Source organism: Lycium ferocissimum, chromosome 5, assembly GCF_029784015.1.
Source record: "Lycium ferocissimum isolate CSIRO_LF1 chromosome 5, AGI_CSIRO_Lferr_CH_V1, whole genome shotgun sequence".
NCBI classification, from domain to species: Eukaryota; Viridiplantae; Streptophyta; class Magnoliopsida; order Solanales; family Solanaceae; genus Lycium; species Lycium ferocissimum.
In genome coordinates, this window is record NC_081346.1 from 75,623,722 (window position 1) to 75,643,271 (window position 19,550).

At 34.5% G+C, this 19,550-nt stretch overlaps 2 protein-coding genes across 5 annotated transcripts; both read right to left on the bottom strand.

The window, feature by feature from the left end:
- Positions 1-1,949: 1,949 nt before the first annotated feature.
- Positions 1,950-9,026, bottom strand: LOC132057514 (mitochondrial fission protein ELM1-like). Of its 4 annotated transcripts, none has more exons than XM_059450150.1 (11): positions 8,613-9,021; positions 7,375-7,540; positions 7,219-7,276; positions 6,265-6,361; positions 5,301-5,450; positions 5,078-5,204; positions 4,096-4,208; positions 3,961-4,024; positions 3,061-3,154; positions 2,860-2,968; positions 1,950-2,295 (listed from the first exon to the last, which is right to left on the bottom strand). In XM_059450150.1, exons 1-11 carry the CDS (start codon positions 8,721-8,723, stop codon positions 2,194-2,196), a joined length of 1,191 nt encoding a protein of 396 aa, XP_059306133.1. In that variant the 5' UTR covers positions 8,724-9,021; the 3' UTR covers positions 1,950-2,193. The 4 variants fall into 4 exon arrangements, with proteins under 4 accessions (XP_059306133.1, XP_059306134.1, XP_059306132.1 ...); XM_059450151.1 differs by having other exon boundaries at positions 7,219-7,285; positions 8,609-9,021; XM_059450149.1 differs by having other exon boundaries at positions 7,219-7,285; positions 8,613-9,019.
- Positions 9,027-11,414: 2,388 nt separating this feature from the next.
- On the bottom strand, positions 11,415-15,447 carry LOC132057515 (nuclear intron maturase 4, mitochondrial). Its single transcript, XM_059450154.1, has 2 exons — positions 15,347-15,447; positions 11,415-14,171 (listed from the first exon to the last, which is right to left on the bottom strand). Exons 1-2 carry the CDS (start codon positions 15,405-15,407, stop codon positions 11,740-11,742), a joined length of 2,493 nt encoding a protein of 830 aa, XP_059306137.1. The 5' UTR covers positions 15,408-15,447; the 3' UTR covers positions 11,415-11,739.
- Positions 15,448-19,550: the final 4,103 nt, after the last annotated feature.

Below are 19,550 nucleotides of genomic sequence, written 5' to 3' on the forward strand. Positions count from 1 at the left end.
GTTTATTCTGCTAAGTATCTCGAATTTGGTAATGGATTTTTTAAAATCAGTCCATCTTTTGTTTAGCTAAAAAGGAGCAAGAAGAGTGGTTGTTCAATTAGCTAGCAAGCACAAGAATATGGTAGTTTATTAGTGGTAAATCAAGTTTTAAATCAGAAAGCAAAAATGGTGATCGATGGGGCAGATAGAACGAGAATGATTGGTGGACCAAGTATGAAATTATTTGGAAAATCATATCATATTACCTAATCTTATTATTATAGTCCTTTGACTACCATTGTTACAATTAATTAAATAGAAAACATATTTTTCAAATGTTAAGAATAACTTTTTTGCATGGATGAGTCAAGTTGAGATTAATTTATTCCCATGAGTTGACAACTAAACAACGAACTTTTCCCCCTAATCCATTACGCAAATTAGTTGAGATCATTAGTCCAAACAAAAGAAGCTTCTTAATAAACTAATGGAAGTTGGATCATCGGGATATTTGACTTTCATAAGTTCACGATTCATTTTTTTCTTAACGGGACTATTTTTATAATTGAGAAATTTCTCAAGCCAGTTTAAAACTAGGTATCAGGCTTTTGGCGTTTAATCACACATCATGTGTTGCATTCTTACTAGAGTAAATTCCACAAGTAGCTAGTTTTCAATCATGTTAATTGAAAAATAAATATTGTCACGACGTTTCGAATTCTTTTTTTTTTTAATGACATGGGAACCGCCAGTTCTTGCTATCCTTCGGGTGCGCGCGGGATAAAACCCAGCCTGGCGGCAATAGCTCGCAAACCACACACAATAGAGATAACCCGCACTAGGCAAGCCCCGTGCGATGAGCCTTCAACCGGAAAGCAAATCCCCTGTTGTGGCGGGGGGTTTCGAACCCGAGACCTCCGGGATAAACCCGGCTCTGTGCAATAGCTCGCAAACCACACAAAGAGATAACCCGCACCAGGCAAGCCCTATGCGATGAGCTCGACTCGGAAGGCAAATCCCCGTTGTGGGCGAGGGGGGGTTTCGAACCCGAGACCTCCATTATGAAAGCCCCATGCTCAACCAACTGAGCCACCCTTGCGGGTAGGAAGTTTCGAATTCTACAGGTGAAACTCTAGGACATTATCATAGAATTTTGCTTGTGGAATTCGAAACTTCATGACATTGGTTATTTCTTAAAGACATGACCGGGAAGTGATCAGTTAGCACCATAATCTACAGATCACGTGTCGCGCTCTTACCACTAGACCAAAATCGTCAGGTATCTGAATCATACGATTCTGAGGATTCTGCTTTTCACTTGCTCCCACCGGCCAGCTGATGGAGATACAATGACTACCGGAGATATTCGTGTTACTTCGTCTGCACTGCTTTGTACACGAATGCGTGAGTTATACCTCATACTCAGTAAATTATAGACCACTTCAAATCAATCCTAGAGCTTAAGTCTTTAAGTAGGTTATCTCAACTCTCAAGTATTTTGGTCTTCTTTTTTCTGTTTAGTTTTCTTAGAACCAACAGATACAAACAGAAATACTGTTCAATCATAGTGTATCGTGTTTTAGAATTAAAATGATGAATTTAATGAGAGGCGACATTTCTTAGTTAAGCCTTTTTTATTTATATACTCTATTATTTTCGAGTCATGGTTAGCATAGACCCTTAATGGAAAATGAATTTATCGTTTGTTGACCCATTGGGCCGAGAAAATATTAATTTCAGATAATACTAGGTTGGACTACTGTCTAATTGAATTAATATTCTTTTCTTGACCTGCGGTGACTGAATAAATTAGTATACTTAGTAAAACACTGTGTATTGTAAAGTGAAATAGATGCAGTTGCAAGGGTTGAATGAAAAGAGGGGTAATGAACTATGTTTCTCGGACTCTTTAAAAGTGCCGCTGGCTTCGTGTCGGATCCTTCAAAAGTCATGCATTTTTGGAGAGTCCGAGCAACCTAACGAATGAATATATATCTTATGAAATGAAAAGGGAAGTGGAGAGGTACCTTACTACTACACTAATCCTTCTAAAACTGGACAGAAGTAGTAAACAACCAAACAACCAAAATGAGAAGAATTTATACTTCTCCTCATGGTAGAAACTCAACAAATTCCCTCTACTCCATTTCCTATACAGGGGCTAAAACTGGTAAATATGCCTGAATCCAGATAAATACTATAGTTGAGAAGAAATTATGATGGCAATCTCCATCCACGTTCGGCCAGTGCTTTAATCACCTGAGCAGCTGCCTCCTTGGTATCATTCAGGGGACTATAGCTCCAACTTTCAGATATCTATAAAATAAGAAGCTGAAGTCAAAACTCTTGATTCCAGGCATTATGCGTTACTATTGTATTCACTTGAATTCAAAATGAAAGACGGGACATTATTAGTCCAAAAGAAGGGTTGCAGCAAGAGAAGATATTTGTCAAATGGCATACAAAATTCTTGCACTTCCAATTGTATTTCAACACTTGCAGCAAGAGAAGATATTTGTCAAATGGCACACAAAATTGTTGCACTTCCAATTGTATTTCAATATTTGCAGCAAGAGAAGATATTTGTCAAATGGTACACAAAATTATTGCACTTCCAATTGTATTTCAACACTATATAGTGCTATCAGTAGTTTTAGAAATTAAATAGTGCCTACCGCCTAATGCAAACAACAGATAAAAGAAACGGAGTGGGACGAGTAGAGAAGGATATTGCAGAGTTATCTTCCCGCGAACCAATATCTATCAGTATGTCATTTCTAGCCATGCAAAAACTCAATGGAGGAGAATGAAGCTAGAGGTGTGACGTTATTCTTATGTCTAGTAGGAGCCTAGAATATAAATTAATACAACTCCACTCACATCTTCTTCTCCAGTGAATGGTCGAACCACCCCTCGATTTTTCAAGGATTGATGGAAGTCTCTGAATTTCCATGTACATCGCTCAGCACCAATTACATAAACAGGTTTCCTGAACCTTAAAACTTTTTAGATGAAATGCTAACGAAAAGGAGAAAATAAGGGACAGTGAATTGACAAGAGTCAATATAAAGGCCAACTTACCCAGTACTGCAAGCCTCACTTAGCATACTAACTGAGTCAGCAGTGATAACAAAAGCATCTGCAAAAGCCAAATGTCCCATATGTGGATTTGGACCTGAAGGGTATTCATATAAAAAGGTTGTATACATCATGTCAGGCATCAGCAGGAAATACAACTAGATAAACTATTCAGAATAACTCTGTCAAAGTAGGGATCTAGTAGCTCAGTTGGTTGGCTACCTGAACTTTCACCTTGTTGGTGAGGGTTTGAATCCCCACATTGTAATCCCCTCCCCCATTTCCCCTTCCCCTACCCCTATGTAATTAAAAAAAAAAAAAAAGAATAACTCTGTCAAATGGGCGAGAATTGAAGTGTCAGCAATATCCCCACTTTGAGGCAAAAAGATCAAAGTATCTCTCGGAACATCCTATCCTTGCTTTATTTTCTTGTTAGCCGGGTGCACTTTTTGCCAGAAGATAATTTCTCTCAATATTCAAACCATACAAGGGAAACTATAAGATTGTTCTATCCAGTGGCTTCCATCTATATATAGGAGGAAATACAAGTAAAAGATTTCATAACAAAGATAGACCATGCAGTCCTCTTCTTTTATGTGGAGTGGGCAGAGGAAGAAGAAAGAGAAGTTATGCAGTTTGCTTGATGAAAACCATAGAAGAACCTCTGACAGGGGCATAAACCAAATAAACTTCTTTTTTCCTGAGCATCCTTTTCCTTATATAGCAAATTATATCCCCATTTCTTTGTTGAATCTCTATATAAGATCTGCTGAGGAACAATTAAATTTGACATCATCAAAAATCTAACTTCTGCTACTTGTTTCTTTTTTATGTTTATTTTCTCATTGAAGAGACAGTTCTCTTCTGCGAGGGAAAGGAATACAAACATTGCGCCAACATTACCTTCACCATTCCAAATGTGAACTTTGGGATGATTTCCAAGTTCTTCCCATATGATGTCTGAGACCTGTTAACTACAATATCAGCAACCAATCACCAGAAGGGAAATTGGCAGATGAAACTGATGAAATCATATACCTTACAAGGAGTTCTACGAGAAAAAGATACTCTGATGCTCCCGCAGGTTGGAACAATATTCAGCAGCAAGGCTGTTAGCTCCAGTGCTAGGTCTGTACCATATTTACAATGCCCTGGAAAGAAAAGACTTGTGAGCCAAAAAGGAAAATAACTAGTTTAAGAAGTTGTAATAAACTGTGCTGTTCCACAAGAAGAATTAGAATCAGATTTATTATGCCAAAGGTATATCACAGTCATCATCAAGAACCGACTCGAAGGCTGATCTATACAACTATGCCTTCACCAATAAACAAAGTTATTGACATTTCAGCCATTTAAAATGCAACAGCGCTTATTTTCCGAAACACTTATAATGTATAAATGCTAGAAAAGCACTGAGACTCAGAGTGTAATTACTACTTCTGCTCAGAGGAAAAAGTATTTTAATAGATGTAAAATTATTTACCCAAAAATGATTAGGCAAGCACCATTCTGTAAGGTGAAGTGCTTTAGAAAGAATGAGAGCATACAAGTATGCATATACTCAACAGTATCTAAACCATCCTTTCCCTTTCCCTTCAGATCATATTGTACAAATAAATAAGATCGCCATGGTGTCTGTTTAAAAATAATGATCAGCCATGGTATCCGTTAAAAGAAAATCAGTCATGGTGTCTGTTAAAAAAATGATCAGCCATAAATAGATGACATAAAATCCAGAGTCCTCAACAAGACAATAAGAAGAAGGCAACCGATAACTGGTTTTAAATAACCAAGCAAGGGAACTCGAAGAACTTAGGGCTAAACAACAGACAGTGTATAAATACAGTCATTTCCTATAGTAACATATGATGCCAAATTGTGGCTAAAGCACATTCAGAACCTGGCTAGTTTATTTCTTAACATTTCCACGAGCATTAAAGACTGACAGCCAAAATGTCAATCACCTCCAACGAAATAAACAAAGCACAGTATAGGAAAAAGACTTTTATATGCAAACTACCTGTAGGCCCTCCAACATTAACCACAAGCAAAGGTCTCGGTAAATTTGCTAACTCAACATGCCAAGTGTAAGCTGCCTCCTTCAGCGCATCAGAATCGACTTGATGAAGGGCTCCAACAGTCAATATCTGCCTCAAAATTCTCAGTGAAGATGTCTATAAAATGTGGAGGTGGTAAAGAACTCCAAGGTTTTGCAAGCAAGATGTTTCAAGAAATTTGCATACCACATGTCTCTCAGGAGATGTGCGAGGTGTTATCCACCTTTGAAGAAGCCAAGGAATTTGTTTTTGTCCCTCAGGTGTCAAAGGATAATAATCATGACGAGGTGTGATCACTAGGTCAAACCTATTTAGACGTGACCTGGGATGTTGAATCTGAAAATACAACACAACAGAATTTTACCATTTTTAACTAACACTATATGTTATTAGCATACTTTCATTCTAATACTCCTTTGGAACTCCAAACACGGAAGGAAAAAACAAATATGAAGGAAATTCCAAACAACATTGGCATGGAGAGAGGGCTTTTGGTATTAATGTTAAAGGTTTATATCATCCCGAATACACGAAAAAAACTAAAACAATTTATTTAGGAGATTACTTGTCACATGATATCCCTCCCTCCCTTCCACTCTGTGTGTGTGACATGACCAACGTGAATACTACTATCTACTGAATCTAATGTGCCAACAATTAAAAGCGATGATTATTTAATCTCGAAGGTGCAGGAGAATTGTTAGTAGAGATTAATAAAATTCACATTAAAGAACTAGAAATTTGATTCAACAAACTGTGGGCAGCCCAAAACCGACATAGAGTCCCAAAAGGAAATGGACCGCCAGATTGAAATTGTGCTAACACTCAAAATTAAGTTTCGCTTGTCTCTGACCTCCAGTGTTTGGAAGACACAGATCCTAATTAAACTGTTAAAGAGAAAACTATATATGGGTGGCATGACCTCACAATTGTTGGAAGCTTTTCAAACTTTGTAGGACTATGTCAATTAAAATGAAGAGCCCAAGAAAAAGAGGAACGTCAGACGCACTAATATATTGGCTCTTCAAGAGAAAAACATTCAGCAAAACTAAAGAAGTAGCATTCTTAATTCATCTATGCAAATATGTATTTCCATCACTGGGTTAGAAAGTTCTGATATATCATACAACAAAGCTTAGTTTTGTCAAACCTGCACAGTGAAAACATATTCTGGAGCTAACTGTTTTATTGAGCTTGAAATGGAGATGGTATCACGACCTGATGCAACTACTAATGATGGACCATCCCTAAAATTTTGATAAAGCGAAATAGAAAGATCAGATGTAATGTTAACATCCAAAAGCAAGACTCGAGCCAACACTACCTAAAAGCCCCAATTCATGTTCAGCTTCCGCTTCAGTACGATTTAAGATTACTAACATCTTCAAACCTATAGTCAACAATGAAGTTCAACAACTTCATTGCCTTTCTAGGTGCTACTGTCTAATCAAATTTTCATTAAAATTTAAAAAAGAATGATGTTCAACAGCAAAACAAAAATGATGAAACAAAATGAGAAGTGCTTAAACCAGATGCACATAGAAGCCCAAACTATACTGCCTAGCTGCTAATAGAATTTGCAGTGTCATTAAAAGCTATCATTTAAAGTGATAAAGTGATGTGAAGCGAGGGATCATCACTTCATGGGTGAAGTCATGCGCTTCAAACAATGAGGCGCAATGTGATTCCAACGAGAAGCAATAGGTTCTTAAAATTTCAACTTTAAGGAGTAAAATTAATATTGGCATTATTGTCTATAGGACACCGATATTAGTTATTTTAATTGTAACTTTATTATTAAAGAACTAACTTCATATATTTTGGTAGTTATAATTTTCAGTAAATTGTGCGCTTCACTTCTCGTTTTCCGCTTCAACTCGCATTTACTTATTAACTTTTTGGCGCTTTTCGCTTTAAAAAATAATGATCAAGGAACTACTAATGTGGTCACTACAGGGGGAAAAAAAAATTAAATCCACCATTTTCTGATTATTTCATTGCTTTAATACCACCGGATTAATAGCTTAAAATACATCATTTGGATCATAGAATGCATTGTGATGCACAAAAAAGAGGAACATAAATATACTATAACAAAACATACTTGGAAAATGCTTCACGGGATAGTGTTGCAATATGTTTTGCATTAGCTTCTATGATATCCGAAGAAACTGCATGAGCACCAGCAAAACAAAATTATTTGATATATAATATTAAGATGGCTTTTCAGTATGAATGAACTTGCAGAAATCCATAGTACCCTGTCTTTCAGCAGGAAGAGGCATCAACTTCTGTCCTCTGACTGCTATTTGAGTTGGAAGTGAATCTCCATAAATCAACTTTCCGACATTTTCTAACCTTTTGTGGAGAGAAACAGGCAACCACTGAAGTTGCTTGTGAATACCTCCTTTTGGCCTAATAACTCGCTGCACAATAATGAGCAAAACAATTGCAAACACCAGATGAAAAATGATTACACATTAAACAACTATGCCAATCAGGAACTTACATGATGTAGAGAACTAATAGTGTAGTTAATTTTCTTTCAAATTCCAATCCAACGAAGAAAATTGTGCTCTTTTTTTTCCCGGCATAACATGGTCCATTTGCAAACATACTGCAGAAATAGAACCCCTTATATCATGTCTTCTCTAAATTCGATTGGACGTAGGGTGTGTTCGGTATAGAGGAAAACAGAAAATGTTTTTCAATTTTCCCATGTCCGTTTGGTCAATATGTTTTGGAAAATATTTTCCATAGGAAAATAAGTTCCTTAAAAATTAGGAAAACGACTTTCCTAGTGGAAGTAGGGAAAACAAGTTCCACAAGTGACATTTCACATTAATTGTGTCTTCCCCACCCTCCAACACACCTCATGTTCTCCCCATCCCCACCACCCCATACTCCTACCCCCCACCCCGATCTCCCATAGTATTTGTCTAGATTATATACGAATGCATCTAGGATAATATTTTTTGCTTATGTGCCGAACACAAGAAAATAAGCAAGAAACCCACTTATCTTCCTGGAAAACATTTTTCATAGAAAACATATTCCTTCATACCGAACACATCCATACACTATACTAGAAATGTACTCCAGCAACTTGCAATCTCTAACTCCATAAAAGTTGATCCAAAAAAAAAAAAAGTACCAGTTTCAAAAAGAAAAAGTTGGTCAAAAAAAAGTTTGAGGTGTTTCTTTGAATCAGCATACTCAAATTACAGACGACAAGTATGGACAAACAGCACTCCAAAAGAAGCATTAAACACCAAGAAACAAGAATAACACTAACATCAATAGCTAAAAATTTGAACTTTAGCTGGAACAAAAAAAAAAATATATCTAAGATAAATATTACTAATTTATGTAACATGACAGCTAATATATATTAATGTAATCTATATAGCACACTTTTCCCAGCTGAATTGCAAAAAACGCATAGAATTAATTATATAGCAAAATAGTGGGGGAAAAAAGAGATATGTGCATACATACATGTAGTGTTTGTAGATGGGATAAACCCAGAGCTCGAACCAAACCGAAGCACTGATTTTCTGCACCGGCGACCCCATTTCCTATTATAAATACTCTGCTAATGCTTCGCATTTTTTGGCCCAACAATTCCACAAATGCAGACGTCCTATGTCTCGCTATTAAAGAGTGTAGGTCTATTAAGTGGTAAGTCCCACTTCGATTATGACCATCAATGCACTTTTTACCTTTTTTTCTATTTATTTGAAATTAATTCTTTGTTGGTATGGCTCATATGTCTCGTATTTTTCGTTAAAATGTGATTCGATTGATGGAATTTGATGTGAGTCGAATAATCTTGATGAGATTGATATTTCAATTTTTCTTCTTAAAACATATTGATTTGAACCTAACATTTTGTCGTCAGACCTCATATTTTACTTTATTTTTGATAATAAATAACTTTACTATATTAATGCATAAACAGTCTATTAGTCACGATTCAATTAGGAGAAACAGAAAATTAAATGACCTTTTGTAATAAGAATAGAGAATTTGGCTAAATTGTGTGCTATCATATTCCAAGATCTAAAACTATGCACAATATGTACATCTTCAAGTGAACTCATAAGCTTTTAAATATCTTCACAAACAGTGTCTATCTACCATGAAGCTACACTTCTTTTCAGTATCATATCTACCACATTTTTGGCATCAGACAAGATTTATACCTTTGCCCATTCATTTTTCATAGTAATTTTCAATGTTTCATGAATTGTTATGATGGTTTTCCCAATAAATTGAATTGGAGTACCAAAGGCTTGAAGCAAATGACCTCTTCAAGTAAACTCATAAGCTTCCAAATATCTTCACAAACAGTGTCTATCTACCATGAAGCTACACTTCTTTTCAGTATCATATCTACCACATTTTTGGCATCAGACAAGATTTATACCTTTGCTCATTCATTTTTCATAGAAGTTTTCAATGTTTCATGAATTGTTGTGATGGTTTTCCCAATAAATTGAATTGGAGCACCAAAGGCTTGAAGCAAATGACCACAGTTATTAATAGTCGTCAATCCAATGCTTGTCATCTTCTTCTCATTTTGTAAACTAGCATTCGCAAAAATAATAACACTGTCTTGTGTCATAATAATATTTCTATCATTAGTACAATCGAATACACGTCTAAAAGAAATAGTAAGATAATTGTTTTTATATCCATGAAAATAAAAGAGTGTCTTGTTTACGATTGTAGTAGGTTTAGAAATATCTTCATTAAAGCTCATTGAGTTTCTTGCCTTCCACTTTGCATCATAGAAACACTTAATTTAGCAAGATCAATAGATGAGGATATTGAGTAGCATTAACATAAATATCATTCCACCATCTAAAAAAAATTCATTTTATTTTCTATATTAGGCCAATTAACAAGACAGATTCTCCAAACCAGTTGTGCTTTAGGGCATCTAAAAAGCATAGGATCAATTGTTTCACTTTCTATACCACAAATTTTACACACATCACAAATATGTCTTAATCTTTTTGAAACAATATGATTAACAGGTAGCATATTCATAATACATTTTTTAATAAAGTGTTTCTATTTGTTTTTAAAATTCACAGACCATAAAAAATTTCAGAGTGTTTTGAAAATATTGATAACTTGACGTCTACCATTGCTAGCTTCTCGACATCTTATGATTTCTCTAGCTAAATGGTATCCCGACTTTACCTCATAATTGTCATAATGTCTTAATTTTGTCCGACAACCTGATGATAGAAATTAAAATAGTTACTTGTGCTTGAATATCGTCCGTGTGTGTACTGTGGTCTATAAGGTCATTTAACGCTATATCCATTTGAGCATGAAAATGACTTGGTTTGAAATTACTCGAGTCGAGAATTCAAGGATCCGTCCGAACTTTAATATTTTCTCCGGATCCCTTACTCTATTTAATAGTACCTTTTCCTAAAAGATCTCTAACCCAAATAATACTCTTTCATAACGCGTTGCTTTGAGGAAAGATGTATGTTGAAAAAATTTACTTTTGAAAATTTTTAAAAATAGAAAATCTTCTTGAGTCAAAATTCGCCAAGCGAGCTTCACCGATAAAGCTTGATTAAAATATTTTAACACTAAATTCTATTACCCCTTTCGATTTTGCTAAACAAACGTTCCCCATTTTCCAAAATGCATTTCCTCCTATCCTCATCATGCCCCCACCAGAAGTTAGAGATTTCGTATTTTTTCTTTAGAATCTCTTAATTGTCCCAGAGCAACTGGAAAGAGAGACACTAAACAATAATTGGGTTCAAATATAGAATACTTATCCCGAAAATAAATTAATATTTTATTAATTTTCCTTCTGACTTGCCAACATTCGCAATTTCTTCAGCAAAATCAATACTTTTTGTTAAGTACACATAATAACTTTTTTCAATTTCTTCATTTACTTTTCTCACATATTTAACAATTCCAATTAGATAGTGGATTCTTAAAGATTATTCATTTCCTCATAATAAATGTTTGATGTTCTATTTAATTGTTATTAAACTTCAAGATAGTAAATCTTTTTTACGGGGAAAAGATAGAAATTTGATGAAAAATTAGAGGTAACCCAGCTCTTTTAACTATTTTGGGTCTGTATAATTTTTTTGATAAAATTGTAACTTTGTGATACATATAGTAATTTTTTAGTAGTTATAAGAAAACTTTTGTCGAAGAATTAAAGTTAATTATAACTTAGAAATATTTTTTTGTTTGCGAGAAAATGTAGTTCTGAAAAGTGAAGATACAAGAAAATAATGTAACAGCCTAAACTGATAGCAGGAATATAGACTTCGTTCAGCATTCAGGGTGTAGGTACAATTAAATTTACCTTCACAGTAGTTTCTTTGAACTGTGTTTTTCAGTATCAGAACAGCATACAACTTTCATGGAACTTTGAGGTTTTAGCATGCTTTGCCATAGCCAAATTTGAAGATCGTGATTTGGACATTTCTGAAGTCATAACATTAAAGACTCCCGTAATAATGATGGATTACTTCAAAAAGATTACATGGTTTCTCCGTCTTTCTGTCTTCTCCAATCCATCTACTCCTCCAACTATTGAGCAGTCACGCGACAGAAGATTTGCCACTTTACATCAAGGGAGGTTGTCTCCTTTCCAAGCACCGAAATTAATAGATTCAAGCGAAATGTTACCGAGAAGTAGATCCTTCAGATGATGTTTACACAACCCAAGTCGCCTTCTACGTAAACTGGGATGGATACAGCTAGAAAATCCAGTCTTCCAACCAGGGAATCTTTGTCTTTCCATCACGTGAAGAGTGTACACACGAGGAGCTGCAGCTGAGCATCCTATAACGAAGCAATTACAAGGACGTGACTGACTCACCATTCTTGCTAAAGAGAATAAACATATTCCACTGTATGTTATTCCATACATTAAGGCATCATTATCAACACCTTCGGGATTTGTTGTTTCATTGGTTATTATGTCAAGCTCCATATCTTCAGTTGCAGGCATTCTACGTAATTCAAAATCAAACTTCTTCTCTATCTCAGTCTCATATATCCTATACTTCATTGCGAGAGTTCTGATGCAAGACAACCTTACTTGATTGCAAATAATGAGTTTTACCTCATTAAAGTTGTCACACTCAGTGTACCATCTCAGCCATCGGCAGATTAAACCTGCATACCAGTCAACTATTTCATTGTCATCCCAAAAGACTAGCAGATGACATGGCCGGGGATATCCTTCGGAATTTGTCAATCCATATCGAAAAAGTCGCTTCTTTATGATGCTGATTGGAGCTATGATCTGCGTCACTAATGACGAAGAGTTGGAGTTTGGCAACAGTGCAAGAGTCGAAGCTGTCTCAGAAGTTATATATTCCTGAACACGCTTCTGGAACTCATAGTACGAATCTCTTAGATCTTGAGGCAGAGCTGGTTCGACAATATGCTTAGATAAGATAATATCCTCATTAGTTTCGTATTTAACATTTTTATTTTGCATCCAAACTTTTAGTAAGACTTTGTACCAATGATCCGTTTCCATCCCATCTTTTCTAAAACACGAAATTTGGCTCAAAAGGGAGCTACCATCAGAGAGATGCTTAATCTCTGATTCTTTTACCTTCTTCAGCCCATGACCCAACCATTTCTTGCCAATTCTTGCTGTCCCGGTGTCCCACGAGTGCTCCTTCTGCGAAGCAAATAATTTTACCTTTTCCTTCAATTTGTGAACAGCCTTTATAGCTGGACTCTCTTTCAGGCTTCTTTTAACCACACTACCCAAGAAGCGAATTCCAGTAGGTCCATCGCATGGAAAAACATCGGTTTCATTTTCAAATTCTAAATGAAGAGAATTCTTAAAGTAATTTTCAGTTTCAGACTTGATAGCAACAGCCACTTCTTTGGGACCCGAGATGGCAATAAGGATCTCATCCATGAAGCGGCAACAATGTACCCTAATTTCATCATGGCATTCTTGAGAACCATTACCAGATATCTGTTTCCTAAACCAACTGCGTAGCACAGAGTGGGGCCCACTTTTTTCAGTGCTTGAACCTTTATCAATAGCTTCGTATCTCATTGAAAGCCTGTACATTTCACGGTCAAAGAGGTCAAGATATATGTTCATTAAAATTGGAGCCAATGTTCCTTCTTGTGGGAGACCATGTCCTTTTGGAAAACCCCCGAATTCTAAATTCAATACCCCAGTGTTAGACATACTACATATTATAGAATATAGGAAAGGATCATCTATCTTGTCTTGCATAGTTGAGAAGAGCTTAGCTAGGATTTGATTGTCGAGCTTTTTGCAAACTGGCAAAGTGAACCACCAATTCGGATTAACTATATCTTTGCGAACGTACTTAAGAGCAGATAAATGGCTCCTTCCGCTGCGACAACCATGTGATATCTTAGAAAAGTGAGGTCGATAGACAACTTCTAATACTATTCTGATTGCTTCCTCAACAACTTTGAGTTTAACATTTGGAAAGACGAGGACTTCTTTCTTTCGGCCCCTTGTTGAGATCGAATATGTGTTAGCACTTACATCAAAATACCCACAATAAAGCTCTTCAGCCATGGCTTCAAAAGGCAAATTCTCACCATCTTCCGACGCTAGATCAACATTAGAACTCAATCGAATACAATCAAAAGCATCACGGAGTGTTTTTGGATTGGCAACCACTTCCTTTATGAGGTTCCGAAACTTTCCATTTACATGATGTTCCTTAACTCTTTTTTTTATGCGTAGTTCAAGTAGTCTTTTATGTTCCACCCGACTCAAAGGTTTAGTCTCATCAAGATTATAAGACTCTTCCACCAAGTTGGCTAAGTTCTGTGCCAACGACACTCCGTTTTTCTTATCCTCACTGACCTTAACATTTATTGATTTCTCAACCGTGGACACAAATTTCTTAGATACTTGAGAATTTTTCTCCTCCAGGTTCAAAGATTCTTGAACCAAACCGGCTAGGTCCTGAGCTAGTTTTACTTTGCCAACTTGATTAGCAGTAGAATAAAGTGAATAACCAAGAAATCTTACAACAGGTCTCCCTGTCACAGTTAACAAAGTATTAAAAACAGATGAATTCTTCCTTACAATTTGCCATATAAGGTACCTAAATGTGCTTAATTTTATAATACAAAAAAATGAAGAGAACTACATCAGACATATAAGCGTGTTTGTATGGCAAGAAAATATTTTTCAAAATGAAATTATTTCCCACTATTTGGTGTTTTAGCCAAAAGGGAGAAAATGCTTTCCTTCACAAATGGGTAGAAGTCATTTCCTTTCAAAATATCCCAACTTTTACTCCATATTACCTGCTTCAACCAACAAAATAGATGCTGTTTTCAATCTTTAGTACCAAAAAAATGTAACCAAGATACTTTTCCCACACTTACCCTCTTCCATATGTCACCTGCTTAATAAATTATACCCAACCAAACACTAGAAAAAAAGAAAAAAAAAAAACAGTTTCCTCCATACCCAATGCACCCATAGGATGAGTAACACTTAGGGGTGGAAACAAGCTATCCCTGCATAACTTATCCTGGGATTAGTTATTCCACCCTCTCACAGGGATAAAATAACTCTACAATCCCAGGATTAGTTATACCGCGATTTTATCCCAACCAAACGTGGGATAAACATATCTCAAATATAATCCCGGGATTATTTATCCTTATCCCTCGTACCAAACGAGCCATTAATAGGTATTAGTTATACGCCCTATTCAGTGGTACTCATGCATTAACAAATACCGGTATTATTCCTATTATAATACACCGTATTCGATATTATTTAGAAATTAATGCAATGCATTTTATTTAATACAACAAACCAACAGTCAATAAACAATAATGCCAATATAACTGATTTCATTATTACTAATCAATACTCCCTATTCAATACTCCCTTCGTCTCAATTTATATGATACTTTTCGCTTTTCGAGACTTAATTTGACTAAACTTTAAAGCTAAATCGGAGTACATTAACTCAAGTATTTTAAGACTATAAACTAGATGAAAAGTAGTATAGGTTGCAACTTTTATCATATCAATTTGGTGAAAAAAGTAGATGTTAAAATGTTGATCAAAGCGAAAAGTATGACATAAATTGGGAGAGTATTCTTATAGAGCCTACCCTTAAAACCTTGCAGTGAGAGAATGAAATGATTCTATGAAAATTTACTAAAAAGGGATTGTATTGTGAAAAGAGCATTACCAATAGAGGAAGAATTGCTGGCGAGAAAGTGGAGAAGTGAAGTACATTTATGCACAACCATATTATCATCATCACCTACTCATGAAATTATAGCGAGTGTGGCGGCTATAAAACAAAGTCCAGCGTACCACCGCTTATTTTGCTTCAAGTGAGACCTAAACCCATGGCATAAATGGATAGATGAGCTGGGAGAGTGAGAAACAAAAACAAAAAAGAGGACAAGGGGAAACCAATAAGGGCTCCTTTGGACATGACTTTTTTCTGTTTTGTTGTTGCCTTTCTAAATTAATTTTTTTTTCCTTTCCAAAATCTGTAAAAGAAGTTTTTCGAGTAAAAAAGAAAAATTCCCTCCCGAGATTTCAATATTTTTTCTAGTATGTTCAAATACCATTTCAACTTTCAAATACTTTTTTCAAATTAATTTTAAATATATTAATTTTTTTAAAATATAACTCAATTCGTGTTCAAACACTAACAAAAGTTTATTTCATTTCGAGTTGACTTTTCATTATGGTGTAATTCATACTATTGTTTATCTTTTGATATTTTTTGCATTTATTAACAAAGTGAAAAAAGGCAATTGGAAAAAATTAATATGGAATAACTTTAAGTTGCTCCAAGTAGAATAAAAATATACAACTAACCCAAGGGGGTAGAATAAAAATATACAATTAACACAAGGGAAATTCTTGAACCATTCAAAATGGGATAACTTTATGGTTCGTTCGTTTCTTGTCCGGTACTTTTTAGGTCAAGGTTTGATACGCGAGTCTCGTATAAATTATTTCGAGCCATCCGCCAGTGACTACATCGTACACATTATAATCTTCATTACAATAGAAGATGAGTATAAAATAACCCGTCAATTATCAAACCAAAACAAGGTTAATGGTAGAAGGTATAAATTTATCCCAGTGCTTTATTTTATAATCTGTTTGGATAGATTTATATCTTCTACCAAATATAGTACAAAATTAATACCAAAATTTTTGCTGGGATATCTAGCTTATACCATGTACCAAACGACCCCTTAAACCTTCAAATTTGTGAGTCTAAAGTTGATTTTGAAGCGACTACACTTACAAAAAAATTATGAACTTCAGTCATACCGTAAATAGTGATCCTCGCATCAGACATGTGCACTTTAACTACTTACTAACATCAAGAGCACTTCTAAGAGAGAAAATTAGATGGAAGACACAGTTATATATTTCTAATCAACTAGCAAACTATGCCCGTACGATTCACAACGAACTATAGCATTGCCCAATGATGATTAATTTAGTTATTTACTTTAGCACCATTCTTCATGTACCACTCGGAAAACACCTTGTTCTTTTATGATTTGTATATTTTGCAAAGGATACATGTTGAAAATGCCGATTCTCTTTAGTGAATCTCCATATTTTGTTTCTTTTCTTCTTATTTTCCTCCTTAATTTCTCAATTGTTGTTAAAATTTGTCTTATTTTGGTTATGTCCGCCTCTTTTTATATTTAATAAGTTAACAATTCAAATATCCTACATGTCAAGTTTATAATCACAAGATCCAAAGGATATTTTATTATATCATACACATTTTTAATTTAGAATCACAAGATTCAAAAGTCTATCTTTATTTCTTAAACTCCGTGTCTAGTCAAACTTAGACACTTAAATCGTAAAAGAACGAGTAAAAAAGAAAAATTCCCTCCCGAGGAGCATATGCCAAATGAAAGAAATGAAAGAACAATTAAGACACTGCGTTAGATCTAATTAACAAAGAAATTTGTCGAATAAACTCACCAAAATTAATAGCCAAACTCTAATTTAAACAGGAATAATTAAAAGAAAATCTCAAATTCAGAGTACCAACTATATGAACCACCGAACCTTCAAATTTGTGACCTAAAGTTGAGAAAAATCGGATCGAGCGAGTGAAGACGACATGTGAGAAGTAGAATAAAGGCCTAAGAGAGAGACCATTTCTAATAGTGAAGAAGAAAGGCATTACTCACTTTAGTTAGTTTTTATGGTTTGTATATTTTGCAAAGGATACCGCGATTCTCCTTAGTGAGTCTCCATATTTTATTTATTTTCCTCTTATTTTTCCCCTTAATTTCTCAATTATTGTTAAAATTTGTCTTATTTTGGTTATGTCCGCCTCTTTTTATATTTAGTAAGTTGATAATTCAAATATCCTACATGTCAAGTTTGTAATCACAAGATTCAAAGGACATTTTATTATATTATACACATTTTTAATTTAGAACCACAAGATTCAAAAGTCTATCTTTATTTCTTAAACTTCGTGTCTAGTCAAACTTAGACACTTAAATTGAGATAGAGGGACTATATGCCAAATGAAGGAAATGAAAGGACAATTGAGACACCGCGGATACGCGGGGACTTAAAAAGTAAGCACACAAGAGGTATAATTAATGTTAAACTTTTGAAATGTATACATGTTAGTCCCTGCTTAGAGTACAATTTCATGTGCTTCCTATAATAGAGTAATAAAATGAAGTATAGAAGTAAAGAAATATGATAACGTAAAAGTGGAATACACGTGTACATAGAATAGGTGGCAAACCAAGTAGTAGTACTTGTTAAATGAAATGTACCCACAACTGGAAAAAGAAGGAAAAAAACCAAGTACAATTGAAATAAGTCCAAATTTAGTGTACAACTCAGACAACTTTTTGTACAATTTGTTGTTTGTGTGTTCGTCCGTCTTGGACACTTATATATATTAGAAAAGAAAAATATTCAGTAAGAACGTGAAAAGTCAAAAGTGAACGAGTAAAAGTGCACGTAAGAAATAAATGTGTCGGATAATTAAAATTGAAGTGCATACGTGTATGCATGAGAAGAAAATAAATATTAGTACTATGACATATGTCCACGTGAGATAAAAAAGTAGTTGGGTAAAGTGTACAATTTATATAGCTTTTGGTACAAGCATTTTCATTGCGTGTACAAATTATAAAGCTTTTGGTACAACCATTCACAACTTGTTAGTCCCTCTTAGACACTTATATATAATAACAAATTGATCTTTTTTATTTTGGTTTAGCGATCGCTTCGTTCGAAAATAAGTTATACAACAATTGTAATGTAAGGATTAATAATACATAAGTTTAATAATGTTTAGTATGTTGATTGAAATGAATTGCTTTTCTAAGAGTATTTAACCTTATCATAGATTTATATGTAGTAAACATATTCAGAACTTTTAATAAATGTTTTTTGTTTGGTATAATAATGATATGAGCTGAGCGTAGATGGAGAAACATGGTTAATGAAAATTTATATAGCCGATTCCAACTTATTTGAGATTGAGATATGTTGTAATTGTTGTTCTATTTATTGCACTAAAATAGGATACACAAGATATCATCAAAAAACTGCATTTATCTTTTAAACTAAAAAATAATGAATTTACAATTATAAGTCACACATTGATAAAATACTAAATACATTGATAACTCCTTAAACTTGCCAGTAGATTTTATTTACATACTCGAATTACGGTTTGTTCCGATTGAGCACCTAAACACATGATAAAGTCTTTTTTATTAAACACTTTCAACTCAAAATTTTGAAAAAGATTATGCGCTTGTTCTCAAAAGTTCATTCCGTAGATAAGTTAAATACTTATAATATGTCACCTCTTGAATTATACGCACTAGCTCTAATAAGCCGTAAAACTTGAGCATGCTTCCAATTGATACCGACGTATATAATTAAAGGAGAAGACATATTTTATGTGATTAATTTATTTATATAGTGGACGCTTAAGAACATACGCAAAAACTTTTTCAAAATGTGAGCCAGGAGTGTCTCATAGAAATATTTTATCATCTATTTATGTACTTAAATGGAAAAGGTCATAGTTCGAATTTGTAAATAAAACTTATTGATGAATTTAAGGGCCGCATCCAACCATAAAATAAAAACCAATTGCTATATTAAATCACACGAAATTAGTTGGGGCATTTAAATATAAGTGACCTTTAAGTTTTAAAATTGAGGGGAGGTGATTCAAGTTTTAATTATTGAGTAGAGGTGATGATTTTTTATTAGTGATTAAGGGGTTTTGAGCTTGCCCAACAGTTTTATTTTTGACACTTTGACCCTCAACTTTATTTTTAACACTTTACCCTCAAGTTTTATTTTTAACACTTTGTCCCTCGCCCCCGCCCCCCTCCCTGACCCCATCCCCC